Source organism: Chlamydotis macqueenii, chromosome 18 (genome assembly GCF_036417535.1).
Source record: "Chlamydotis macqueenii isolate bChlMac1 chromosome 18, bChlMac1.mat, whole genome shotgun sequence".
NCBI lineage: Eukaryota > Metazoa > Chordata > Aves > Otidiformes > Otididae > Chlamydotis > Chlamydotis macqueenii.
In genome coordinates, this window is record NC_141573.1 from 1,461,925 (window position 1) to 1,488,816 (window position 26,892).

At 68.3% G+C, this 26,892-nt stretch overlaps 4 protein-coding genes across 4 annotated transcripts; 1 reads left to right on the top strand and 3 right to left on the bottom strand.

The window, feature by feature from the left end:
• The first annotated feature begins 2,484 nt into the window (after positions 1 to 2,484).
• Positions 2,485 to 6,120, top strand: BTBD17 (BTB domain containing 17). The gene is made up of 3 exons (XM_086762568.1): positions 2,485 to 2,707; positions 3,920 to 4,196; positions 4,471 to 6,120. Exons 1-3 carry the CDS (start codon positions 2,503 to 2,505, stop codon positions 5,549 to 5,551), a joined length of 1,563 nt encoding a protein of 520 aa, XP_086618694.1. The 5' UTR covers positions 2,485 to 2,502; the 3' UTR covers positions 5,552 to 6,120.
• A 1,730-nt stretch (positions 6,121 to 7,850) lies between these two features.
• DNAI2 (dynein axonemal intermediate chain 2) lies at positions 7,851 to 13,799 on the bottom strand. The gene is made up of 12 exons (XM_086762271.1): positions 13,484 to 13,799; positions 13,201 to 13,362; positions 12,955 to 13,076; positions 12,474 to 12,616; positions 11,715 to 11,828; positions 10,233 to 10,372; positions 9,870 to 9,992; positions 9,246 to 9,469; positions 8,943 to 9,078; positions 8,676 to 8,822; positions 8,326 to 8,550; positions 7,851 to 8,242 (listed from the first exon to the last, which is right to left on the bottom strand). Exons 1-12 carry the CDS (start codon positions 13,664 to 13,666, stop codon positions 8,183 to 8,185), a joined length of 1,779 nt encoding a protein of 592 aa, XP_086618397.1. The 5' UTR covers positions 13,667 to 13,799; the 3' UTR covers positions 7,851 to 8,182.
• A 962-nt stretch (positions 13,800 to 14,761) lies between these two features.
• Positions 14,762 to 22,714, bottom strand: TTYH2 (tweety family member 2). The gene is made up of 14 exons (XM_086762522.1): positions 22,528 to 22,714; positions 21,826 to 21,998; positions 20,706 to 20,817; positions 20,076 to 20,296; positions 19,889 to 19,984; positions 19,727 to 19,799; positions 19,575 to 19,644; positions 19,400 to 19,455; positions 19,204 to 19,296; positions 19,029 to 19,121; positions 18,798 to 18,940; positions 18,497 to 18,682; positions 18,290 to 18,368; positions 14,762 to 16,659 (listed from the first exon to the last, which is right to left on the bottom strand). Exons 1-14 carry the CDS (start codon positions 22,654 to 22,656, stop codon positions 16,579 to 16,581), a joined length of 1,605 nt encoding a protein of 534 aa, XP_086618648.1. The 5' UTR covers positions 22,657 to 22,714; the 3' UTR covers positions 14,762 to 16,578.
• Positions 22,715 to 23,730: 1,016 nt separating this feature from the next.
• Positions 23,731 to 25,793, bottom strand: RPL38 (ribosomal protein L38). Its single transcript, XM_086762510.1, has 5 exons — positions 25,659 to 25,793; positions 25,411 to 25,443; positions 24,972 to 25,032; positions 24,102 to 24,224; positions 23,731 to 23,817 (listed from the first exon to the last, which is right to left on the bottom strand). The coding sequence occupies exons 1-5, from the start codon at positions 25,704 to 25,706 to the stop codon at positions 23,792 to 23,794; spliced, it is 291 nt and encodes a 96-aa protein (XP_086618636.1). The 5' UTR covers positions 25,707 to 25,793; the 3' UTR covers positions 23,731 to 23,791.
• Positions 25,794 to 26,892: the final 1,099 nt, after the last annotated feature.

Sequence of the window (26,892 nt, forward strand, 5' to 3'; positions counted from 1 at the left end):
GATGGAAGGGCCCGATCCTTAGCAGAGCCCGGGCTGGGGGGGAGCGGGGGAGCGGGGCGGGGGGGAGGGGGGTGTGCGTGTGGAGATGCGCAGGGGGATGCCAATTAACTGCAAATTAGATCTGGCTCATCAGCAGGGGCAAGGCCAGTCCCTTCACGTCCCCCAGGGAACTGGGGCATCGACCGCTGCGCCGGAGCGCGTTAACCCTTTCGCAGCCGGATCCCGTTTGCTTTGCTGGGGGGTCTTGGTCCGGCCTGGTTCCACCACCCCCCCCAACCCCCCCCACCAGGGTCCCACTCCCCAAGCCCGGCGGGAGACAGGCTCTCACCTCGGTGGCCCCTGTGCCACCCGCCCGGCGTGTGCAGTGCCACCTCCTCTGGGCCCGGAGAGCCGCCGGTGGCCGTGTCCCTGCGGTGGCCGTGTCCCTGCGGTGGCCGTGTCCCCGCCGGTGGCCGTGTCCCTCCGGCACCCGCAGCATCGCGCAGCCTCCCGAGGCGTGAGGGCCGCGGGGCGGAGGGAGAGCGGCGTGGGCAGAGCCGCGGGCAGGGCTGGGGGGGGGGGAGATGGGGGGGCAGGAGGGCGCCCCCCAGCCCTCGCTGCGCCCGCGGGGGCCAGCGACGGGGTCACCTGCGAAGGCTGCGCCAGCCTCGTGTGACCGTGGGAGAGCTTGTCCCCACCCCAGGCTGGCGGTCCGGATCCTCGGGGGCAACTTGGACCCCCCGCCACGTTACACCCGAAAGCCTGTGTCACCAAGCCTGGGTCCAACATTCCCGCGCCCGCACCCTCCGTTGGGATGGACGGGGATGGATGCCCTGTCCCCTGGTGACCCCCAGCACCGGCCCCTCATGTCCCCCCACGGCCCACAGCCCGTGCCACCCTGCCCCGCGGCCAGCCGGTGCCCCCGAAGGGGGACCCGAGGGTCCCCGGGCTGCAGGGCACAGCCTACGCTCCCGGCGAGCGGCTGTTTTGCGGGCGGGTTGTTAAACGGGGCATCCGTGGATGCGCTGAGCCGTTAACCGGCCGTGCCGCGCCGCGCCGGGGGCCCCTCGTCCCCCAGCCCGCACCTCGGCCTCGACGCACGACCCCCCGCCCGGGCGTGGCATCACCCCGTGGTCAGGGCCAGATGGGTGATCCCCACCCCCGCAACATCTGCCCACGCTCAACATCTGGAGACCCTGTCGTCTAAGACTGGGCTCCTCGCTTGCGCTCCATGTGCCACGGCTGTGCCCGGGCGTGGGGGTCCTCGGCCCTTCATCCTCATCCTCCTCGGGGATGCAGGCACTCCAGCTCCCATGTGAGCCCAAAACAAACCCGTCCTCAGAAACCCTCGCCGGCGCAAAAGCAGCCCCCGGCCGCGGCGGCAGCGCGGGCGGCACCGTGCCAGGGCTGGGCGAGCTGACGCAAAGGGGCAGATGGGCTGAGCACCCCCTGCTCGGCCGGAGCCCCCATGCCTGGCGCAGAGCCCAGGCCACCACCACGAACCGTGCCCTCGCCGTCCCGCCGGCCGCGGCACGGCGTCCCTCGGCGGGTCCTGGGGAGGGAGCGGGCGTGAAATGGGCGCCAGCTGAACGGGGAGTTGCAACCCCGCGGGCACGGGCGCCGAGCCCATCGGCCCGGACAGACACTCAATAACCAAGAGCGGTTGGTGCCCCGCTGCACGGCTCTGGTGCTGCCACGCACTGAAGGTCACAGCATCTTCCCGGCCGTGTCCCCAGGAAGGGGGGGCCCAGGCGCTGCCCCCCCTGCAGGGCCCTCCTGCACCCCGAGGTGACCTTCGGTGGCGGTGCCAGGGCTGAGCGCGGTGCTGGGTGCTCCTGCCCACGGGGCACTGAGCTGTGGGACCGGGGGGCTCCTACCCGGCATGGCAGCCCCCCACCACCTTCATGGGGACCCCAGGTGGTGGGTAAGGGTCTGCCACGCCTGTGTGACCCGGGCTGCTGCTGCCCGGGGGGTCCAGCCGCGTCCCAGTTGGGAGGTCCTGCTCCTGGCTCCCCACCCCGCGATGTCACTGGGGCCAAAAGTGGGGCGCGGATACCCCCCCTCCCCGCTCCCACCCCGCTCGCTCAGGCTGTGCCAGCGAACGCTCCTGGCTGCAAAGGCTGGGAAAAGGGCAGGCAGTTCCTGCTGGCAGCCCGGATGCCATGGTGATGGGCTGCTGCCGGCATGAATAGCCATGAGCCGGCGGGAGCCGGGAGGCCACCCCGAGCTGTGCCCTGAATGCAAAGACCCCGCCGCCGCGTCCCAGCTGCACAAAGAGCTGCGGCCATGCACGGGGCTTCGGCACGGCGTGGGGCTCGGCGCGGCGTGGGGCTGTGGGACGGCACGGCGCTGCCCGGCGAGAGCAGCTGGCAAATGGAGGTGCCCCCGCGCCGTCCTGGGGCTCAGCGGAGCACCCCGTCACGCCAACCCGGGGTGCGGGGCTGGGGTCCGGGGTCAGGGTGGGATGGATGGGGGCTGGAAGCAGTTCCCTTGGTAACGGCCGGTCCCAGTTTCCACCAATCGATGTGGCGGTGCGGGCGGCGCGGGCTGGGAGGGCTCGTGGCCTACATAAGCGCCAGGCGAGCACCGCGCGCCCGTGCCGCGCCGAGACCCGGCAGATGCGCTTGCGAAGCCATGGCCAGGCTGACGGGCGCCCGGCCCGTGGCCGCCCGCCGCTGGAGCTGCACTGCCGCTGCCTTCCTCCTCCTCCTCCTCACTGTGCAAGCCGGTAAGGGTGGCCGCGGCCGGGGCAGGTGTGGAGGGACCCTCGTGCCGTGGGTCCCGCTGCCCTCGCAGGGTGCCGGGGTGGGGCTCGGCCGCGGTGCCGTGTCCGGTGGTGCCCGTGGGAGGCTGAGTGCGGCTCTCTGGCAGCCGTCGGGGTTCCCGGGGCGGGATGGATGTGGCTCCTGGACGTGCCGTGCCCCGCAGCACCCGCGAGGTGCCGGCGGCAAGAGCCAGGCTGCTCACCCAGGGAGGGCTTGGCGCCGTGGGCAGCGATGTCCGGCACCGCGGGGCGAGGGGATCCCGAGCCCCTTCCCCGTCCCTGCTCAGCCCAGGCTTAAGCCAGCACCGGGAAGGGTAATCTGCCAGATCGCCGGCTGGCAAGACGGGATTTGAGAGAGACGGGGCCAAATTCACCCTGGGGGAAGGATGCTTGGGCAGGAGAAGGTGGGAGTTGTGCCAGGCATGAGGGAGAGGAGGAGGGGGAGGAAGGCTCCCTGTGCCTTCTGTCTTGGTCCCTGTCCCCACTGGCAGCCTGGCACTGCGGGGACACGGACACGGGGGACGGTCGCCCCCGGTGCGTGCCCAAGCCGGGGCCAGGCAGGGCTGCTGGCACGCGCAGCCGGAGGACGGGAGCGAAGCGTGGCCGGGCAGGAGGTGCCGGTTCACGGCGCCAGCGGAGCGGCAGGGATCACACCGGGCGCTGGCAGGGACCCGCAGCGATGCCGGGGCAGTCGGCGTCCCCAGGCTGCTCGGACGGTGGGGACCCCGTCCCCGGGTGTGGGGGCAGAGTGTGCCTGGCCCTCATACCCACCGCCTCCCTTGTGCCCCCCCGTGTCGGTTTGGGGCACAGGGGGTGCAGGGCAATGCCCAGGGCTTGCTCTGCCTGCAGCGGGGCTGGCAGACCGGGCTGCGAGCCAGGGCTGCCCGGCACAGGGCCATTTCCCAGCACGTCCCAGCCTGGGACACGGTGGTCTCACCCCTTCTGCTGCAGAAAAGCAGTTTTTTGGCTCCCAAGGACACAAATGTCCCCATGTCCCCTTGTCCTCCCCACACCCCCTTGGCACCAGCCAGCCCTTCAGCACCGGGGGGAGCGGAGGGAGGATGTGCGCAGAGCCAGGCTTCCCAGCCCCCCGTTAACCACGCATCGCCCCGCAGCTGGGCCCCAGCACCCCATGCCCGGTTCTTGGGGTGCAACGCCGGTCCCGTCTCCCCGCAGCCCAGAAAGCCGACCTTAGCGGCGACGCCACGGCGGCCACCATCAACCACTCGCTGACGCTGCTGCAGCGGCTGCAGGAGCTGCTGCAGAACGGCAACGGCAGCGACTCGGTGCTGCGGGTGCGCACGGCCGCCTCCGACGAGGCCAAGGTCTTCCACACCCACCAGCTGCTGCTCAGCCTCCAGAGCGAGGTCTTTGAGAGCCTCCTGCGCAACCAGAGCGTCATCACCCTGTACGAGCCCCCCGAGACTGCTGCGCTCTTTGAGAAGTTTATCAGGTACACGGGGACCTCTTGGGATGGGGACATCGGGAGGGACGCAGCTCCTCTGGGGACCACAGGGACCCCACGGGATTGGGATGCTGGGAGGGATGCAGCTAAGGGAGGGGGGATGCTCCCTTGGGGACCATGGGGACCCCATGGGATGGGGATGCCTGGAGGGATGCAGCCCAGGAGGGGGGATGCTTCTCTGGGGATGGCGTTGTCAGAGCCTGGGTGGATTGGGAAGGGGATTGGGGGGACACCGATGTCACCGCCCCGTGCTCCGCCCCAGGTACCTGTACTGTGGTGGGGTCTCCATCCTGCTGCACCAAGCCATCCCCCTGCACCAGCTGGCCAGCAAGTACCGCGTGTGGGGGCTGCAGCGCGGCGTGGCCGACTACATGAGGACCCACCTGGCCAGCGAGTCCAGCCAGGGCCACGTGGTGGGTTGGTACCACTACGCCGTGCGCATCGGGGACGCGGCGCTGCAGGAGAGCTGCCTCCAGTTCCTGGCCTGGAACCTCTCGGCCGTGCTGGGCAGCGCCGAATGGGGCTCAGTGAGCGTGGAGCTGCTGCTGCTGCTGCTGGAGCGCTCCGACCTGGTGCTGCACAGCGAGCTGGAGCTCTACACCGCCGTGGAGGCCTGGCTGAGCCGCCGGCAGCCCGAGGATCCCGTGGCCCAACGGGTGCTGCGCGCCATCCGCTACCCCATGATTGCGCCCAGCCAGCTCTTCCGGCTGCAGGCGCAGTCGGCGGTGCTGGCGCGGCACTACGGTGCGGTGCAGGACCTGCTCTTCCAGGCTTTCCAGTTCCACGCCGCCTCTCCCCTTCACTTTGCCAAGTATTTCGACGTCAACTGCAGCATGTTCCTGCCCCGCAACTACCTCGCGCCCAGCTGGGGCTCCCAGTGGGTCATCAACAACCCAGCGCGGGACGACCGCAGCACCAGCTTCCAGACCCAGCTGGGTCCCAGCAGCCACGACGCCAGTAAGCGGGTGACCTGGAACGTCCTCTTCTCTCCGCGCTGGCTGCCCGTCAGCCTGCGCCCCGTCTACTCGGACTCGGTCTCGAGCGCCGTCCAGCCGGCGCGCATCGAGGACGGCCGCCCTCGGCTCGTCATCACCCCGGCCATGAGCAGCCCCGACTTTGCCGGCGTCACCTTCCAGAAGACGGTGCTGGTGGGCGTGCGGCAGCAGGGCCGCGTCCTGGTGAAGCACGCTTACAGCTTCCACCAGAGCTCGGACGAGGCGGCCGACTTCCTCGCGCACGCCGACCTGCAGAAGCGCACCTCCGAGTACCTCATCGACAACTCCCTGCACCTCCACATCATCGTCAAGCCCGTCTACCACTCCCTCATCAAGGCAAAGAAGTAACGGGGGCGCAACCGGGTCCCGCAGCTGCGCTGGCCCCAACCCCGCTCTTGGTTCTCCTGCTCGGGGGTTTCCGTGCTGGGGGGTCCCTACTGGGGGGCTGCCCTCTGCTGCCCACCCCTCCCCGATCGTACCGCTGCCACGTCCCCATCGCTGTCCCCGGGTGCCTGCGGGGAGCTGGAGACAGGGGATGCTGGGACCCCCCCAGCCCCGTGCAGGGGGTGCAGGAGGCGAAAAGTGCAGCCCCATTTCGGGCTCACGAACCCCAGCGGGCAAGGGGATGGGGACAGGGACAGCCCAGCCCTCCCGTGATGCCACCCCCGTGTGCTGGGGTCTCTCTGTGCCGAGCAGCAGGGCCATGGCTCTGCGTCCGGCTGGCGGGACGGGTACCCCGGGGGCAGCACCCCTGGCTGGGCCGTGAGCCACGTGCGTGCCCGGGCTGGGGCGGGTGGTCCGGCTGCCTCCCCAGGCAGAGGAGGCTTGGGGGGCACCGTGGCCGCTCACGGTCGGCAGCTGCCCCTTCCCCACCTGGACACCCCACAACCCACTTCCGAATAAAAGCAGAAAACGAGCGTGGGGACTGTGGGGGTGTTTTTGGGGGAGTCTCCTGTCCCCATACCCTGTCCCGGGTGCGCTGGGGCTGGCGGGACGGGCACTCAGCCTGCGGGCTTGGCACAAGACCCGATCCCCATCCCGTGAGACGTTAGGCTCAGTACCGGTGACCCCTCCGTCCCTGCCGGAGACCCTGGCCCCGCTCCCGGTGACACAGCCGAGCGGCGGGCGCTGCCCCTTTCTGGGGCTGGTGGGGAGAGGCGGGGATGGGACCCCAGCCCCTGGCGAAGGGGGGGCTTCAGCAGCTGCCCCGGGTGCTGGGCTGGGGCACGGGGATGGGGCTATGGACCCTGCACCCCATCCCAGTTGGGGACTCACCTGGCCGCTGGCCCTAGAGGGGCTTTGCTCCAGGCAGGGCTTTGCGGGGTCCCTGGGTGCTGGCTGCCCACGTCCCCGCCGGTACCGCACGCTGGGAGTGGCTCTGCAGCGCGTTGGGCCACCCCGGCTGGCCCGTGGCACGCGCTGCTGGGACACACGGCACCCACAAGCATCCCCACCCGGGGATTTTGGCGCTGCAGGCGTGGCCGTGCCCACCGTGCCCCAGCCGGAAGGTGGGATGGGCGCCACCGTGCTCCCCAGCTGCCTCGCGCGCGGGGTCTTCTTGAACACGAGGGTCGGGGCGCTGCCGGAGAGGGGACACCCCTTACCCTCTGCCGTGACAGCTGAGGGGCACGTGCAGCCCTGCGCACACAGGGGCGGTGGATGCTCACCCGTACCTGTCCCCCGCGGGGGGCAGGAGTGGGAGGGTGTCACGGCGGGACCCCTGCCATGGTGGTGCGGGGTGCTCACAGCTCCGTGCCCGCACGCTCTCCTGGCCCGAGCCGGGTGGGCTCCTGGCGCCCATCGCCTGCGGGACCCCAGGCAGGGGCACGCCCTGGGCCGGCACCACGTGCGGCTCCGACCACGCTCCGTGCCCTCTCACCCGTGGCACGGTCGAGGTGCTGTGAGCCGGGTGGCAAGGCGCCTGTCCCGCCCGGGGCACAGCCAGGGCGCAGCTCAGCGAAACGCCTTTCCACCCCTCGTTATTGGGACAATTCGAGCTGGCCCTTAACGAGGCGCTTGGCCAAGCTGCAAGGCTGGTGCCCGGCTCCCTTCTGTCCCTCGGGAAGCGCTTCCCAGCCCGGGAGCTGGCTGTGCTGGGGCACGGCAGCGTTCAGCTCACATCCCACCTCTGCACCCCGAGCGGAGCCTGGGGAAGGGTCCTGCCGGGAGGGCTCACCTCCAGCCCGGCACGCTGGATGCTGCCCGAGCCCCGGCCCCATCCCTCCGCCGACAGCTGTGCTGTGGGGCCAGCGCAACCCGCAGCTCGTTAATAATTGACGCATGGGTGAGCAGCGGGGCGGCTGCTCGGCGATACCGGCTGTGCCGTGTTTACCCAGTGCTGATAACCCTGGCCCAGGCACCGCAGGCTGCTCTTGCGGGGAAATCAGCAGGTCGAGGGTGCGGGGCTCTGCTCAGCATCACCCTCCCAGCGGGAAGGGGCACGGTGCCGCAGCTGGGACCCCGCTGCCACCGCCAGCTGCCCTGCTCTGCCCTGCTCCTCAGGCTGGTGACACACTGTGGGACGTCCCGCTGCCGCGGTCGGCAGCCAGCTTTCATCTGCGACCTGGCCCGAGGAGAGGAGATGGAGAGCGAGAGGACGTGACTTTCCCACCCTCCGCTCAACCCCGCTGCGACAAAACAGGAAACGTGGCGTGGAAAGCTCCTGTTTATTCACTCAGAAGAAAAAAAATCAAGAGGGCAGAGGGCCAGGGAGCATCTGCGACCAACGGAGGGTTTCTGTGCCACCCACTGGCCCTGCCTCGGCTACGGCTGCTGCGGAGGGAGCAGGTGTGGGGTCGGGGAGCTGTGGGGGCCCTCTGCTTGCCACCCCACGGAGGCAGAGACCCCACGAGCTCAGCCCTGCTCGGGGACAGCAGCCTTGACCCCACATGAGCCGCAGAACCGCAACCCGAGCAAGGAGGGGAAAGGCACGCGGAGCCGGAGCGCGCTGACCTCGGCAGCATCCTCCTCTTCCTTGTCCTAGGGCAGCTGGCTCTCTTCCCCCTGCGCCAACGCCTCCTCTCCCTCACGGTCTTCACCCTTAAAAGCAGAGGCTGACCCCTATCCCCGGCCCGCAGCAGGGAGCCCCCGCTGCGGCCGTTGGCTCGTCCCGGCCCCGGTACCTTGGCAGGCAGGCGCTGGGGCTTTGCCAGCCCCCTCCTCCGCAGCTCTGCTTCGATGGCCTCGAAGAACTCCCTGCGGGTCCCGTCCAGCACCTCCTGCGGACTTTCCGCTGGCCTCTCCTTCAGCTCCATCCCCTGGCCCTCCGACCGGGCGCGCTCCTTCAGCCGCAGCTCCCGCTGCCGAGACTCCAGGATCTTCTCCCGCTTTGTCTCCCGCTCGAACATCTAGGGCGAGGGGCGCAGGGTGAGCAGGAGACCCCCCGGGACAGCACGGGGCTCGTCCTGCTGGCAGCACCGAGGGCTCTGCTGTGTGAGCTGGCCCAGTGGCTGGTGGCTCAAGGCACACGTACGGCGGTGGCCAGGGCCTTCTCGTTCCTCTGGAGCGTGCAGAACCCGGAGGAGATTTCCAGCAGGGTGACGGTGCCCAGCTTCGAGCCGCAGCCGACGACGCGCCCATTGTCCTGCACACGCAGGCTGGAGAGGGGCTCGTTGCAGACCTGGGGAGGGAGGAGGACGGGCGCGTGGCGGCACTTAGCCCCGACGAGACGCCCCACCGTCACATCAGGCAGGATGAGCTGGCAGAGGCAATTCCACGTGGGAATTCCACAGGAACCAACCTTCAGGCTGAGGGAGGGGTCCTTCTGCTTGAAGAGGAAATCCCAGACGTCCAGGGTCCCATCCGATCTGGTGGTGAAGAAGACGGCCGGCCTCACGGTGCTCCAACACCCGTCCGTCAGGTAGGAGAGGTGGTTCCTGCCGGCAGACCCGACACAGCGGGGATGGGCTGGGGGTCTCCATCCCCCTGGCCCCATAGCTACCGCCTGTGCAGCACCAGACCCTGCTCGTCACCTGCCCCGAGTGCACTCTTCCACAAAAAGAAAGGTTTTTTTTTTGCAAGGCAAACACACACCGGCACCTACTTGGTCCACATAATTGACGATTCCTTGATCTCCTCCGACCAGATCCGAGCAGTCCAGTCGCCAACCGTCAGGAAGACTTTGGGGTAGAAAGGGTTCCTGGTCAGCGCGTAGACAGGTCCGTGGTGGCCACTGTAGGTGCTGGCGATTTTTTCGGGGGGTGTCTTGGCCTTGCGGTTGCAGGCGATGACGATGCCCTGCTCCGTGCCCACCATGAACTTGGTGGGCTGAGAGCGGGAGCAGGAAAGAGCAGCCGTCAGCGGGCTGGGGACTCCACGGGGCCAGGGGCAGCGGGGCAGGGGGGAGCCTGCTGCAGCCAGTGCCTGGGAAGGCCGGAGCCCTGGGACCCGCCACAATCTGGGGGATTTAAAGACTGAAGTGCCAACACAACCCTGTGTTTTGGGAGCACACCAACTCCTGAATCCTAAAGATGGGTGAGAACAGGCTGCAAGCTGCAGCACGGTGCTCTGGGTCACTCTGGGCGCCAGATTTTGTGCCGGTGCCTCTGGAGCCCACCCCGTGGGGTGACTGGGTGCTGCCGGCCCGGCTCGGTTCGGCTTGGCTCAGGGTCCTGCCCAGGTTAGGGCACTGGTGGTGTTTTCCTGACAGCAGGGCGGGGAGGCTCACCATGGTGGGCTCAAACTCCAGCGTGATGGCACCCAGCGCGTTCTCCAGGAGCCCTTTCCGGGTGATGTCCAAGACCAGCGCCTCGGTGGGCTCGGACAGCTTGCGGATGTCCCACCACAGGACCTGAAAGGCACAAGCAGCGGGAGGCGGCTGCAGGGCTGGGGCTGCTCCAGGCTCAGCCGGGGGTGCGGGGGAGCCGAGTGCCCTGGAACCGGGCAGCTGCCCCATGCCAGCTCACGCTGCTGGCCTGGGGACCTGGTTCCCATGCCGCCATGGCTGGCGAGGGACGGCGCAGGCAGGGGAAGCTTTTTTGGGCTGTCAGCCCCCGACAGGACTCAGCCCTTCCTTGCCCCTGCCCTGTACCTGCCCGTCAGTGGAGGCCGAGAAGCACTCGGTGCCCGTTTTGGACTGCAGCCAGATGGCTCCGTACACGGGGTCCCGGTGGCTGACCTCCACAGTGGACACCTCCACGGGCAGCCCCCCTTTCCTGGTGTCCCAGTAAGCTGGGAAGGAAAAGGAGCTGTCAGGATCTGCACCCGCTCCCTCGCCCTGCTCCTGTGCTTGCCACGCGTTTCCCGAGGAGACGCTGCCCCCCCGCCCAAGCCAGAATGGGGAGCAAAGCTCACCGGGGGCTCCCCCCACACCTCCCAGCCCCAGAACAACCAGGTAGGCTGGGAGCCTGCCACTGTGATCGCTCGCGGGGACGCCCGCTCCGAGCGGCGATGCTGTTTGCGCCTTCTCCGAGTGCCAAGCAACGTATTAAACAGCTGCCGCAGTTCTTCAGCGATCGCCTCTCCGTGGCAGATGCACTATAATCCTCAGAGGCAATAAATCCCCCCGGCTCCCCCCCTGCTCCGCACAAGGGGATGCGGTGTGGTCTAAGCAGCCCCCAGCCCCCCGTCAACTCCAAACAGCGGCTCTTACACTCGACGCTGCTAAAACCCAGCCCGCGTGACCTGGCCCTGGCTGTGCTCCCCGAAGGGCGCTGGCTAACGAAGGCAGGTCCCCCGCAGACCGCAGCAGCCGTCCTTCCCCATCTCCGCTTCTGACACGCGGCAGACGGCAAGCCACAGCGTGGGACCGGCCGTGGCTCAGCAAAGGTCCGGCAGCCGGGCCGTGGTGGCACCCAGCCGCACGCGCTGCCGCCTGCTCACTTCTAATTAGGCAATTGGACGTGACGGAGTGTGCTCCGCTGGGCTCGTGCCACGTGCCCGGGGAGCGCTGCGAGGGACAGGGAGAGATCCCTGCCCTCCGTCGCCTGCGGAACGTGCAGCAGCAGCCCCGTAACGCATGGCCTGTCAGATCCAATTCTGCTGCGAACGGCAAGGAAAACACCCAAATGAGAGCAATTAAATCAAAGGGCTTGTGCGGCTGAGGAAATAACAGAGCCGTAAACGAAGCTGGCAAAGGCGGCCCCCTTCCCAAGCACTTGAAACAACATTACAAGAACCATTCACTGCATGAAACACAGCAACTCCTCTGGGCTTTTGCCACGCAAAGACACGGGGCCGCGGGCGAGGCGGGAGCGCAACGCGCATCCTGCTCAGCCCTCTGATCCAGCAATCCCTGCCGGCCTCTCGCCGCGGCCGCAGCCGCCTCAGCGCCCCGCGTGCTGGCAAAGGGCTCCCAGGCACGGTGTCTTCTGCTCCCCGCGTACCTGCTCAGGTGAGCACATGCCTGTCCTCCGCACGCCAAGCCCCGGGGCTTCAGGCCACGCCAGGGATATTCCTGGCGCTAATGATGTTACCTCCTTTGTGTGTGCAGTGCTGGGAGCAGGCTCTTGCTGAATTAAGACAAAGCCAGGCCCTCGTTAGCACGGTCTCAGGCCTGATCCATCTTCCTTACCCATCTGCCCATTGTAGCATCCCCCCAGCAGGACGTGCGAGTCCTTGGGGTTGTACTCCAGGCTCACGAGACGGGACGACGGCTTGAGAACGAGCTCTGGCTTGCTGGGGTTTTCTGCCGAGAAGGGGTGAGTAAGGAGCAAAGCGTAAGAGCAGGCCGGAGGGCGAGCATCCCCGCCTCCACACCAGCTCCCTGGTACCGCGTCCCACGCCTGGCTCCCAGCCGCGCCGGCGCTTGCCCAGCCGCGCCGGGTGCGTGGCTGTGTCACCGGGAAGCCTCACCTTACCCAGGGCTGAGAGCTGACCTGTCCTTGCCTGCCAGCCTGGGGGCAGACCCCTGGTACCCTGACCCCTCTTCTTTGTGTCTTTCACCCCAAAACACGACAGGTCTGAGAGAGTCTATGACAGAACAGGGCCATTCTCAGCCTGGGCTTGTGCTGCCTCTTTCTTTGGGACTCAGGCACAAGTGAGCCACGTAAAGACGAGAACCACGTAAGGAGCGTGGCTCAGCTGCCTGTTGTGGTCACACAGCTGGAGCTGATGAAGTCATGTAGTGGGATTTTAGCGGTTATTTCCCACCTGTTGGCCAGCTTTCCGGTCCCATTTCTCCCCTTTTCTGCATTGATCTGTGGGCAAAGCAGAAACCGAGCCCCCGTTCACCCCCTCCGGAGCGCTCTGAGGTTTCCTTAAATGCTTTGAAGACACAGAGTGCTTCCGCAGCGGCAGCATTACCGGCTGCTGAGTTTGCCCTTCCCCTTACCAAGATCCCAGATGTACGAGTCAAAGCTCATGTCTTTCACGTTCTGCTGAAACTCCAGGCTGGAATAAGCCACTGCCACTTTCCTGCACATGTCAGGGTGCCAGGAGAGGTGCGTGGCCGTCCTCTTGGTGACGTTTGGATCCCTTTTTGATAAGAGGACATCAAAGACAGACGTTAGTTTGCTAACAGCTTTGTCACGCCCTGGGATGACTGTCTCCCGAAGGAAACTGTGGGAATCGCAATTAAAACCAGCTGCAGCCCTTGAGCATTGAGCGCAGGAAACCATTCTCTCGGGAGCTGGGCGGGGGGAGAAGAGTTGATGATTTAATAAAGCCTTTCCAGTTATGCGTTTCTAAGAACCCAATTACGTTACTGGATCTGACTTCTAGAAATGACCTAACAGCCCCTGACATTTGAAAATAATCTTCGAGGCATAAAAGATAAAAAAAAAGAAAAGGTCCTGTCTGAAGCGCTGTGCTACCTGATGACATTGATGGTTTTTGCAGAGGGGGGCTCGTCTTCCACCTCCTCCATCTCCTCCTCTCCGAAGTACTCCTCGTAGATGTTGATGGCGTTGTTCTGCTTGATGCAGTGCTCCATCAGCTGCGGGGAAAGCACAGGCAGAGGCCGTAGCTCTGGGGAGCCGCCCTGGTGCGGGAAGCGGCAGCGGGCGGGCAAGGGGGCTCTGGGAGTGGGAGGTGAGGCGGGGGCGCGGACAGGGCCTTACAGTGCCGAGGTGCACGACGGTGTTGACGTAGTTTTCGTCTTTCTCCACTTTCTTACGGAAGCGGGCGGTTTGTTCCACCTCCTGCGGGTTGACGTCTTTGGGCCAGCCACCCTCTACGTGGTTGACGCCGCGGGATTCCACCTCCACCCGCTCGGTGTTGACCTGGGGGGCGGCATGGAGGAAAAAAAAAAGAGCAAGAGTTGGAGCTGAAAAGGTGCAAAACACCCCATTTGTGCGTCGCACGGCGCCGGGAGGGCCTCGGCGGCTGGCGGGGAGCCCTCACCTCGTGCTCCGACATGTCGCTGGTGTGCTGGACGGCGCTGTCCACGGGGTTCCTCAGGACGAAGGCGCCGGCCATGCTGGGGTCGGGCGGGATGTCCACCTCCACCTTGGCCGGCCGGTCGGAGAAGCTGCAGGGCCGGCCGAACTCGCGGCGCTTCCGCGTGTACACGTACATGAGCTCCATGGCGGCGGTGGGCGCCCCCGCAGCCCCCCGCCCCGCGGGGTGCCCCGAAAGCGATCGGGGAGCTCAGGGAGGGGTCGGGGCCACCCCCGCCTCCGCCCCAGGGCCCGGGTGCGGCCCGGTCTCCCCCGGCGAGGCCTCGCTGGGAGCCGCTGGTAGGACGGCGTCGGCCGTTGCCTGGCAACGCCGGAGAGTGATCACGTGACGCTCGCCGCCATGCTGGGGAGGTCAAAACGGCGGTGTCACGTGGCGGGCGCCCCCCGCCGCCATGTTGGGAGGGTAAAGCGAGGAGGGGTGCCGTTAGCGCGGGGTACGGGGGTCCCCAAACGGGAGGGCGGCTCTGCTGCCAGGGTCCAGACTCGCACCCCGGCTCCGTGGGGCGGAAACGGGGCTGGGCCCCGTCGGTGCGGGGCGGGCCTGCGCCTTGGCCCTGGGGGTGGGTACCCAGCCCATGGCGGGGCCACCCTCTCTGCGCCCCCGGCCCCTCCTGCCGCACCCCTCGGCCGGGGGGGGCTGTGCCATTCTGCGGGAGCAGGCTGGGTACACGGGAGAGCCGCCGTGTCCCTGCCGCCAGCCCCACGCTGGGGCTGCAGGGCCCCAGAGGCCTGGGTGCCCCCAAATCCGGCGCCCACCAGCAGCCCAGGGGCTGGTGTAAGGGGGGTGACACTGCTCCCCCCACACCCATGCTCGCTCCAAACCGCACGCTGCAGCTCGCTCCGACGTGACACCGGCTGGGAACGGAGCAGGAGACGCAGCTCTCGCCACCCCGGGGCCGCACTGCCGCCTTCCCGCCCCAGCAGCAGCCGACCCACCCTTCGCACCGGGGGCACGCGTCCACGCGTGCACCCCCAGAGCCCGCGTCCCCCCCCAGCACCGACACGTCTGAAATGGCTCCCGCCACCCCAAACTGCTCCGAGCTGCAGCCGTGGGATTTAAGCCAAATTAAACCTGTTTTAACTGCAAAGAAATGCTGGCACCAGCGCTTGCAGCGAGGCACGGAGATTCCCAAACGGCAGAGTCGGCACAGCGGGACAGGCAGAGCGCCCGGAGCAGGGCCGGCAGATGCAGGGCAGCCCGGAGAAACCCACCAGGAAGAGATAATTTAGTACAAGTGTTTATTGTCTTTTCCCCAGAGGGCACATACAAACGAGGCCGGACTCCAGCTCCCAGAGGAGCCCAGATGAGGTTAGTCCACATGCGCTTAAAAACAGCTCTTCTACCGGTACCGTTACATCGAAACATTAAAAGCCAAAAAAAGGAGAAATAAAAATCCCTTGGAAGTTTCCAACAGCAAGTAATGCTAGTCACACGCAGGGCGGACAGGCGGCGTTAGGGTTTGTACAAGTTATCTTTAAAAGACACAGTGAGTCACTGCTATCAAGTAAGACCCCCGCTCGCCCAAGGGGGACAGCCTGGCCACCCCGCGGGGCCGCCTGGCCACAGCGCTGTTAGCCAAAGCGGGGAGGATGACCACCACCAGCAGCACGGGAGGCAGCTGCTAATTGCAATCAGGCAGGGAAAGCCCTTGCCTGCCCGCAGCACGGGTACGGCCTTCGTAGCGAGGAAGAGCCCTGGAGCAAACCCAGCCTCGGCCGCGGTGCCGCACGCGGTTACGGGCTGAACTCACCCCGAGCTGGGGGAAAGGGACCAGAGGGGGAATGGGCAGGGGAACACCCCTCACCCTGTCCGCACCCTGTGCGCTGGGAGGTCTGGGTCCCTCCCCAGTCAGTGGGACGCAGCAGGGGCTCTCCCTGCCCACGGCGAGTGAGGGGCTGCCGTGGGGAAGGGGCCTTTGCTCACATCCTCCCGAGGTTCCTGGGACAACCCGTGCCGAACCGGCAGCCGCAAAGGATCCGGTTCAGCTTGAGTTGGTTCCCCCTGGCTCCTCGGGCCCCAGACCTGCTTAGCCTGAAGCCCTGGCAACGCCGGGCAAGCCAGGCAGGGTGGCAGTGCCGTGCCCTCCCTTCCTGGGGCCGCATCCTGCCCCAGGGATGCCGGAGTAGTCCCTAACCCTCTTCCCAGGGGATTCGGGGTTACCCCAGGGCCGTCCTGCAGAAGGAGGGGAGCCTGCCCCAGCCCACGCTGCCCACCTGCCGGGGAGCCGAATCACGAAAAAGAGCCTAAAACCAGCCAAAAAACCCGCTACCAACATGCACCGCAGTAAAATCACGCGGGGACAGAGGCAGCGAGTCGAACCGCGCCTCCGCCCTGCAGAGAACTCACCAAACCTAGAAGCAAAGCAAAGGAAAACCAGCAAGGCCAAAACGTCCCTAATTCTACAGCCTCTGAACCCGGGGCGGCTCCGGCTGGGGGGCAGCGAGGGGGGCACGGGGAGCCAGCTCTGCCCGTGCGGAGCGGGAGCGTGGCAGAGGGGAGCAGCGAGGGGGTGGCGCTGGGAAGGGGCTGGGGTCACTAGTGGTTGGTACTGCATTGCTACGGGAGCGAAGGAGCCGCTGCCCCGCACCCCTCCCCGAGGGGCTGGCGCTGGGGGGCAGCCCGGGGGCCCAGGCTTTGCACTCCGGGCAGAGGGAGCCGGAGAAGGCTCCCTTCCGTGGCATAAAACATCCCCGAGCCGGCGCAGACGGGAAGGGAAAGGAGAAGCCAACGCCGGGGCGTGAAGCATCTCCGGTCTTCCCGGCACACCGGGAGCCCGGCTACGGCGCTGCCCCGCTGCCGGCCGGCGTGGAGCCCCGGAGCCGCTGTCAGCGCTACGGCAGGAAGACTTGAGACCGAGCGAGGGGGAGAGGAGGGTGCGGAGAGCGCACGGGGGGGGCACGGGGCTCCCCACTGCTGGCGCTCGTCCTCCGGCCGCCGGCGCCGGGCTTCCTACCGCTCCTTTTCCAGGTGTCTTTGGTTTCCGTCACAGAAACTCCGGCGGCGCTCTCTCCTCCCGCGAGCTGCTCGGGGCGAGCGCCTTAGGCTGGGAAGTCGGTGCCGTGGTGCCGGACGTGCTCATCGGTGACGGACAGGTAGGTGGCTCGCATGCTCGGGGAGTACTGCGGAGAGAAGACGCGGGGGTCAGCGCACCCCCAAAGTCACGGCGCGCCCCCGCCAGCCACCTCCCACCGGACCCCTGCGCCGCCACGTGCCGCTGAGCCACCAGAGAAAGCGCGAGGATGGAGAGAGAAGATTGCTTCTCATTTGGATTAATCCCCAATTAATCTGCCGGGCTGCCGCGGGTACGGGGGCCAGACCCCTGGTCGCGGCCTCGCACCAAGCTGCCAGCCAGGGGCTCGAGCTGCCCTCCCTGCACCGGAGCAGGGACGGTGGCACCGCAGGCGCTGGCGGAGCCGGACGGGTTTTAGCCCTGACGCGGGCGGGAGCAGCCAGGCTCGGGCCGGGTCCCTGCGGCGCCTGAGCTGGGTTTTGCCCCCCAGTCTCCCCTGTCCACACACAAACCTGACCCCGGGCGTGCCGGGGCTCGCCGGGCGCCTGTGCCGGCCATTGCCGCAGGCTGAACCCCGCAGGAGGGGGTCGCACCGCCCGGTGCTGAGCCCAAACCGCCCCCCGCCCCGCCAGCGCTGCAGAATTAAATGTCTTCAGCGTTTCGCGGGAGGGAGGGCGATCCCAGCCAGGCATTAAGGAAGATTATTCCGAGTTTGTTATTTCGGACCGCGAAAGTCCATCCTCAGGGATCTGAATCCCGGTTAAATTAGACCATTCAGGGCGGGGAGAAGTGTTCAAATTAATCCCACCCCCCCCGGGAAGAGGCTCTCCAGCTGCCAGGTCTGCGCAATCGGATTTATGGCCTCTCGTGCTGGCGCGGCTCCACGCTTTCACCTGACGGCAAAAATCATCCCGGAGGAGGCGAGGACGGCGTCCCCGGCCCCAGCGCCGTGCCGCTGCCGTACCCGCGGCGGGGAGGGGGCCATTACCGGTTTGGACGGAGGCACGGGAACAGATTAAATGCTGTCAGAAAGGGAAAAACTGCGCCGAGAAGGGGATGGGGACCAGTTCCCAAGGCACGGGAGCTGCCAAATCCTCTTGTACCTGGGCCGCGCTGGGGACAAAACGCAGCCCCGTCCCTCCCGAGCCCCCTGCGCTCTTCCCGAAAGCAAAGCAGCCCCCCGGGAAAGGGGATGGGGGGAAGCACCGAGGACGGGAAGCCAGCTGCTGCCCCAGGAGGAGGAGGAGGGAGGAGGAAGCGGCTGAACTTACTCTTGATGGGCAACTTAGCTCCAAAATAATTGATGCAAAAAAAAAAAAAAAAGGAAAAAAAAAAAAAATAAAATAAAGCAAGCATTAACAGACAGAGAGGGTTTAAACAAACAGCAGGGAAATGTAAACACGCAGGGGCGACTGTGACAAGCGTCCTTTGAAAGTCAGAATGAATAAATAAAGCGGAGAAGAGGAACTGACAGGGAGACTATTTCGGTCTCCTCCGAGCACGCGGCTGGCGACCTCTCCCCGCGGGCTCCGCGGGCCGGCCCGGAACCAGGGTGGTGAGGCGGGCAGCAGGGACGCGCGTCCTCTGCAAGGGCGGGAGGAGGGGGCAAGCTCACCCCTCCCCACGGCTGGGCGGCTTTCTGGCAAACAGAGGGGTCCTCGTCGCCCGGCTAACCCCCCCCCCCCCCCCCAGCCCGCAGGGTGTCACAAAAAGGACTTGGCCTCGCCCATCCACCGTACCGTGGGAGGAGGAGAGCCCCTGCCGATCAGGGGGACGTTCTCGTAGCGCGGGTTTCCACCGAAGAGCACGGCTTGGTTCCTGCGAGGGGGGAGCGCGTCAGAGCGGGGGGCGCGGCAAGACCCCCGCCGTTGTCCCGTGTCCCCGACGTGAGGCCGTGCTCCATCCCCGAGGCGGGGGGACCCGGGGAAGGGAGGGTCACATCTCACATGTACTCAGAGACGGGGGCGTTGGAGATGGTCTGCGCGGGGGGGTGCAGGCTGCTCTGGCTGCCCAGGCTGCTGCTGTAGCTGCAGAAACTGCGCAGCTGCCCCCGCGCCGGGTTGTGGGTGGCGATGCGACGCGCCTGCGGGTTGAAGGGGTCTTCCTCGTCCATGTCATCGTAGTCCCGGTCCCTGCAGGGACAAGGCGCCAGCGCTCACCCCTCCCGGGCCCCGAAGGCGGTTTCCCCCCCCGCGCCCAGCCTGTGCCACGCAGGCAGCCCCGTGCCCCCGGCGCAGGCAGACCCACCGGCCAGCGAAGTGCTTCCAGGCGCGCGGCATGGCGCAGATGATGGCGGAGAAGGAGGCGGCCACCAGCAGGGAGAAGAGGAACAGGTAGAGCAAACCCTCCACCCCGTCGTAGCAGATGCCGATCAGGGCGTCCAGGTAGTCCTGCAGTGGGAGACGGGACAGGGCAGTGCTGGCGACGCTGCGGGGGTGACCCCAGGAGCCGCAGACCCCTGTCCCGGTCCCCCCTCACCTTGTGCAGCCCCCGGCAGTCCAGCATGGCCGTGAGCTGGTGCAGGCTGGTCTCCGAGGAGTTGAGGAGCTGCTGGACCCCCAGAAGGTCTTTCTGCGGGAGAAGGGGGGGGTCAGGGCAGCGCTGGGCAGGACGGGGAGCAGAGAGCGGGGTCCCGGATCCCCCCACCCCGTACCTCGGCTGTCGGGAAGAGCGGCAGCGCAAACTGTATCAGGCCCTGGATCTGGATCTGCATGGTGGTGAGCGAGCGCTGGAAGACGGTGAGAGCCTGCGAGGGGGGAGTGGGGAGCGGTCACAGAGCGGCCCGGCCCCCCCCCGGGGACACCCCCGGCCCCGGGCAGCGCCAAGCGGAGCGCAGGGCTCCCCCGTACCTGCTGGAAGGGGCTGCTCAGGCTCTGGTCGCAGTACAGGTAGTAGCGAACCACCTCTGCAAAGCAAACGGCAGGTGTCGTGGTGAGCGTCCCGGCGGGCAGAGCGGCAGCGGAGAACGCCGGACCCCCGGGAGCCCTGGCGTCCTGCCCCCCGCACCCTGCGGCCAGCCCTCACCCGCGCTGATGTCGCTCTCCGTCTGGTTCATGATGAACTTGTCCGGGGCCACGCAGAAATCGCTGGCGCCCTGCAGGGATGAGAGGGACATCGTCGGGGATGGGAAGGACGGGACGGGTGCCCTCGGCTCTGCCCCTCCCCGCCCCGCTCACCACCGCCGCCGCCGTGTCCACGGCCACGGAGGCCCAGCTGAGGATGAGCGTCAGCAGCCCGCAGCACAGCATCCTGCAAGGAGAGGGGTGAGCACGCCGCGGGGTCCGGCTCTGCCCCCCGCGGCGGCTCTGGCACCGCCGCGCCCGGCCGCGGGTACTCACGTGGTGAGGAGGCAGCGGGAGCGCTTGGCCAGCCCCAGGCAGGCCAGGAGGCAGACGGTGAGGACGAGGATGAAGAAGAGGAGGTAAGACAACCACCTGGGCGCAGAGGAAGGCTCCGTCACGCGCGCTCGCCTCCCCGGCCCCGCCGGGAAACGCTCGGGCAGCCCAGCGCCGTGACCCCGCTCACCGGTAATACTCCACGTAGGCGACGTGGGCGGCCAGCGCGGTGAGGTCGGCGCTGGGGCCCCGCCAGACGGGCAGCCCCGCGAGCTGCAGGACGATGCTGCCGGCCAGCTGCTGCATGAACTTGAGGGTCTGCAGGTAGTCCCCCCGCGCGGCCAGGAGCTCGTTCAGCCGCGCCAGGTGCTGCTCCAAGCCCACCTGCATCTGCAGCGTGGTGCCCGCCACCTGGGGACGGCCAGACCGTCGGCCCCGCCACGCCGGGGGCTGCCCCGCCACCAGCCCCGCGCCCACTGGAGCCATGGGCCCTGCCCGTGGGATGCTCTCCAGCCCCACATCAGCTCCCCCACGCTGCAGCCCGGATCCATCCTTCGGGACAGCCCTGCCGCGGCCCTTCCCGGCCACAAAGGCCCCATTCTGCGGGGTGACGTCACCCTCCCGCGCTCGGCACGGCATGGCCGCCCCGAGGGCTCGGCTGGAGCAGGCAGAGCTCGGCCGGCAGTGCAGGACGCCAGGGTCCCTCCGGCTGGATGCCTCCTGCCCCCAGTGCTTCAGCCAAACCCAGCATGGGGGATCGACGCGACCCTGGGGGACACAGAGGGGGTCAAGGTGGGGGCACCCTGCCCCGCGGCCCTACCAGCGAGTCGATGCCGGTCAGGGTGTGGTTGGCGTGGTCCAGGGCGTAGAGCAGCTGGTACACCCCGTCGTTGGTCTCGCTGTTCCCGTAGAAGCCGATGCCGATGGCCGTGCTGCGGGCGGAGAGGGGACCCCCGGTTAGAGGGAAGGGAAACGCTCACCACGATTTGGGGGGCTTCGCTTTGAGTGGGGACACAGGCTGGACCGTGGCCGTGCCATGGCCCCTCCAGGCCCCGTGCCGGGCTCACCGCGGCCTCTCCGGCGCTCCCCGGCGCCCGGTGTGACAGCGGGCGAAGCCAAGCTGGAGTTTGGAGCCCTCCGAGGAGGGACGCAGCCCTGCGCTGGGAGCGTGGCGCTCCCCCCCTCCCCGCAGCAGACGCAGTAAAACCGACGGGCACCAGCCCGTTCGCCGCGGCGAGGCCTTTAACGGCCGCACGCAGGCCCGGTGCGGCTGTTGGGGGTCCAAAGCCCCTGGGGAGCTGCAGAGCGACCCTCTGGCACCCCGAGGCTGGAGGAGCGGGGGCACCCGGGGGGCCAAGCGCAGCCGTGCCGTTTCCCTGCGCCGAACAACGCTCGCAGGCAGCCATCGCGCTCCGCCCAGGCAAAACCAGCCCCTTTGTCTGGCGAGCGGGTTGTGCCGTGTCCCATCCCGTCCCCTCCGCAGGGCCAGGCCTGGCGGGGGGCACAGGGGCCGGCTGGTGGGGGCTCTGCCCAGCCGCGGGCTGCCAAAACCCGAGACGGGCTGGGAAAGCCACCGGAGCGCTGGCGGGCGAAGGAGCGTCCCCTCGTCTAATTGCTCCGGTCGCAATTAAGGCCGGGCGCGTGCGGGACCTGCCAGCTGGGTCACGCTGCCGCCCGCCATCTGCTCGGAGCTGGGATTAGCGACCCGGCCCCGCTCCCGCTTGGATTAGCCGGGAAAGCGGCACGGCCGCGCTGGGGACGGGGACAGGGCTGGCCCGCGGCCGGTCCCCGGGGCTGCCCCGGCGTCGGCGGCTGCACGGAGGGAGGCGGGGATGGAGCGTGTTTAATTGCACAGATCTAATTAAAGCGACTCGTGGCCGGGGGGGTGACAGCACCGGGTGACGGGGGGGACAGCACCGGGTCCCCGTCCCCGTCCTCACCAGCAGACGAGCCCGGCGGTGACGGCCATCCAGGTGACGCAGCAGGAGTGGGGTCGCTTGGCGTCGGGCTCGCGGTCCCTCTTGCAGCAGCACAGGCAGATCAGGTAGACGGTGAGGAAGAGGAGGTTGAGGCCGAGGCAGACGGCGGCCACCAAGCCCAGGAACAGCAGCGACTGGGAAGGAAAGCGGGGGACGGTCAGCACCCGCGCCCGTCACGTGCTGCGGAGCCCCCGGCGCAGAGCAGGATGCGGCCACGTCCAGCGCCCCACGGGACGGTCACGCGGGGACAGAGGGAGCGTCCCCATCCCCGCGCGGGGCCGTCGAGCCGGGGGGCACGGAGGCCGGGGTGCAGCACCCCCCCACCCTCACCACTCCCTCCCTCATTTAGGGGGTCACGGGGGGGTCCGTGGACGCCGGGGCGGAGGGGGGGGGCTGCGGCGGGTGCCAGGAACCGGCTGCACGGCACCGCCGAGCGCCCAGGCGTGGGGTGACCCCTCCTTCGCCCCCCTGAAATGGGGAGGGGGGCGGGGGGGGGGCCCGGGGAAGAAGGGAGCTTTGTGCGGCCGTGAGATCAGAGCTGGCGCCGCCGGGATGAGAGCGGCGATGGCGCCGCGGGCAGCGCGGAGGGGGAGTGGGGGGGGGGGTGTCCCGAGTGGGGTGGGGGGGTCCCGAGTGGGGTGAGGGGGGTCCCGGCGCCGGTACCTGCTGGTAGTCGGGGTCCCGCGGTCGGAAGGCGGCGGGGACGGGCTGCAGGCGCAGGCCGCGGTGCGGTAACCGGTGCAGCCAGGCCGCCCACCACGGCGCCAGGTACTCGGGGCGGGCGGGCGCCATGGCGGGGCCGCGCCGGGCTGGGGGCGGCGGGGGGCGCCGCGCCGCCACGCTGCGGGGCGAGACCGGCCCCGCCCCTCCGCCCGCGGCCCCGCCCCTCCGCCCGCGGCCCCGCCCCTCCGCCCGCGGCCCCGCCCCTCCGCCCGCGGCCCCGCCCCTCCGCCCGCGGCCCCGCCCCTCCGCCCGCGGCCCCGCCCCTCCGCCCGCGGCCCCGCCCCTCCGCCCGCGGCCCCGCCCCTCCGCCCGCGGCCCCGCCCCGCGCCGCGCCCACGGGATCGGGGAGCCGTGGCCGCGGGGGCACCGCAGCGCGAACAGCGCAGGGATGTTCTATAGGGGCCCTGTACCCCTATACCTCCCCAATATGGGGGCTACGGACCCCCGTACAGCGCAGGGATCCCCTACACGGGCCCTGTACCCCTATACCTCCCCAATATGGGAGCTACGTACCCCCGTACAGGGCGGGGATCCCCTATAGGGGCCCGGTACCCCTATACCTCCCCAATATGGGGGCTCTGCACCCCAGCACAGCACACGGATCCTCTATAGGGACCCTGCACCCTAACAGTCCCCCACTATAGGCGCCCCTCCGCTGTAGGGGCTCCACATTCTGACACAGCGCAGGGACCCCCTGTAGGGACCCTCCACCCCATCGCCTCCCCGCTATAGGGACGTCCTGCTCTGCCCCGCCTCTGCTCTACGGGCCCCACACCCCAGCACCCCCCCACTATGGCCGCACTGCACCCCAACACCGGGATCCCCTATAGGAACCCTGCACCCCAACACCCCCCTGCTATAGGGACCCCACCTCCCCCTGCTGTAGGGGTCCCACACCCCCCTGCTATAGCTGGTTGCCCCCCCCAGCACAGACTTGCCCAGGAGCAGAGCTCGGCCCCCCAAGCCCACCCCGACACCGGCCGGGCCCCCAGGAAGGAGACCACCAGCAGCACAGACCCAGCGCGGCTCCTGAGCCCTCGGAACGCGACCCCCGGGGAGGGGGGCAGCTCCCGGCTGAGCCCCCCCCAGCCATCAGAGGAACACAAAGGGTTTCAGCGCGGGAAGGCCGAAGCTGAGACAGGGAACAGCTCAGGGTTTTATTTATTTATTGTAACAAAGGTGGAAAAACCAACACCCGCAGGGCTCATTTCAGCTCCTTCACGGCCAAACCTGGGGAGGAGAAAGAGAGGAGTTACGGCACGGAAAGGCCTGCGGGGGCTCGGGGGGCCAGCCCCCCACAAACGCCAACCCCGGGGAATCAGCGGGGCAACAGCAGCCTCCACCCGGGCAAGGAACCGACCGCGGCGTCGGCTCCGGGGCCAGCAAACCCAGCGGCCCCAGCAGTGACCCAGAACGGGGAGGGGGACACAAGGCTGGCGCACAGCGGGAGCTCCAGGGGGGGCCCCTCGCCGCCCCCCAGCACCGGACGGTCCCCTCCAAACCCAGGGGGTTACCTGGGGGCAGGGACTGCTTCAGCTTCTCCGCCTTCTCCTTGTCCGTGATGACCAGGGTGTACAGGTACCGGCTGCAGCGCACCTTGAACTTCACATTGTCCTTGTTCTTCTTGATCTTGACGGCTGCGGGGTGAAGGAACAGGTCAGCGCCCCAGCTTCCCCCCCCCTCCGCCACCGTGCTGGGTTCCTCCTTCCCCGCCGCAGAGCCCCGGCAGCTCCGCGTCAGAGAGCTCCCGCAAAAACCGGAGCGAGCCGAAAGGCACGGAAACGCTTTGTAAGGGGTCGCCGTCAGCTACCACGGCATTCCGGCGCGGAGCCATCCCTTCTCGCCCGCACCGAGAGCGAACAAAACATCTGAGGGATGGAAGCGCCTCTTCCCCGTGACAGCTGGATCCAAACAAGCAGGGGAAGAGGGAAAACTCTTCACGCGTCGTTAAGCGCCGGGACACGGCGTTATGAGTGTTCCAATTACCACGGGTTTTCTACTCGCAACAAAAGCAAACTCAGGTTTGAGAATGATTCACTCGTCATTCTGCCAGAGCTCCCCAGCGACTGACGCCCCGAAGAGACTACGGCGCGTCAGAGACGGGGGAACTCGCCAACGGCTCCCAGCTGCGGCTCAAGCAGCAGCACGGCTGCGCGGGTGTCGGAGCACCGGCCCCGGCGGGAAGCCCAGTCTCAGACCCCAGCCGCCGTCACAGCGTCCCTCTGCCCAGCGCGGCTTTGCTCGCGGGCAACAACCTCGCGCACCGAGGTGCTGTCCCGGGCGCTGCGCCCAAAGCCTCGGCACCGGCGGGGACGAACGGCTCCCGCGCCACAGCGCCCGGCCTCGCTCCTCCCCGCGGCGCAGAGAGCACCCTCGCCGCTCACACTTCGCGTCCTTCCTCCTGGCTGTCAGCAGAAAATCTTTAATCTCCTCAATCTTGCGAGGCTGTAAGGTAAAACAGAGGCTCAGCACACGGGGAACAGCCAAGCGCTCACGCCCTGGGGTCTGTGAGCCCCCCCCCAGCTCAAACCCCCCCCCCGCCGCAGCTGCCTCAGCACACGGGGCACCTCCCCTCCCCGCAGCCAGGTCAGGGAGAGCAGCGGCACCGCGCCCCCGCCCCAAACCGCCGCTGCCACCCCCCGGCACCGCGGGGCGCTGGCGACACCCCCACCCTGCCCGGGGCCAGGCACACCCGGGGACCCCCTCACCCCCGGGGGAGCACCCCCCCCCCCAATCCCGCCGGGCCCCCAGCCCCACGGGGCGTGGCGACACACAACGCCCGCCCTCCGCAGCCCCCCCCCCCCGAAAGCGCCCCCTCCTCACCATGGCTCCGGCGGGGGCTGAGAGCGCTCCAACCTGCGGCAGCAACGACCCAAGATGGCGTCAGCGCAAACCCACCCACCAACGGCCGCCCCGCAACGCCTCCCCCGCGCCCTCCGCCCGCCATCCGGTCGCCCCGCGTCCCCTCCGCTCCCCCCAGCACGCGCCGGGGCCGCCCAGCCCCGCACGGCGGCGGATGGCGGCGGATCCCGCACCCCCCCCCCCCCCCGCCGCCGCTGCCCCGCACTCACAGCCGCTACCTGTGGGCACACAACGGAAATGAACGGCCGCTTCCGCATCCGGGCCTCGGCCCCGCCCCTCGCGAGCGCCGCTACGGCTCGGGCGGAGGGACAAACAGGGCGGCGTCACGATCGCGGGCGCCGTTCCTGTGATGAGTTGGCGGGGGTCTCAGCCCCCAGCCCTCGTTACACGGGTAACGGAGGGTATGTAGGGAGCACCCGGTGCCCCCAGCTTTCCCAGCCCCTCCGGGTACCGCCGCGGAGGAGGAGCGTGGCCGTTTGGGCGGGCTGTTTGCATCTCCCCCCCGAGAGATGCTGGGGCTCGATGGCTGCAGTAGGGCTGTAATGGAGGAGCTTTGCCACGAGAGGGAGCGTCAGCCACGCTCAAAACCCCAAAACCACCCCAAACCCCCGCAGGAATCCTTGGGGGTGGATGGCGGGGCGAGGGACCCCGTCCTGTCCCTGTCCCTGCAGCTCCTCGGTCCCTTTCGCCCTGTCCCCACCCCGCTGAGCCCCCCGCGGGGCAGGCCCGGCGTTTTGGGATGCTGGGATGCTCCTTGGCGGCGCTGGTTTGGGGATGCTTGGGTGGGGTCGGTGGGGACAGCGGGGTCAGCGTGGGGTGGGGGTGATTGGGGTGATGGGGACGGGGAGCCACAGTTTCCAGCTCTGCCCCAAAATCTTGTGCTGGGAGGTGCTTTTAGGGGGGTCACCGCACCCCGCGCCAGCCCCGGGGATGTGACGCCCCGTGTCCTGGCGTGGCCATGAGCGTCGGAGCCCCTCGATCCGTGCCAGGGACCCCTTACCCATGCAGGAACCCCCCAGCTGGGTGATCACCTGGAGGGGCCAGACCCCCGGGCAAGGGGGGCAGTGGGCTCCGGTTCCCCGTCACCCATTGTCCCGTCTGTGGGCGTCCCCATGCGTCAGACTGGAGGGGGCTGCGGTTTTGGGGGGCCCTGCAGTGGTTTTGGAGCCCTGTGCCCATTGCCGCATTCCCAGCGCTCCCACCAGTTGCTCCCAGCATCCCACTAAGACCTGTTACTGGGCCGCAGCCTGCCGCTGGGGCGGGAGCCACGGAGCTCCCATCGAGGGGAGGCTTTTTGGGTGGGACGACTCTCCCGCGCCGCCGGCTGAGTTTTTAATTGTTTGATTTACTGATCCCATCTCTGACGGGCTGATCGACTCTGCTGCCTTGTAATCGCTCCGAAAGTTGAGCCGTTTTTCACGTTTTAAGGAGTGCTGAATTCTG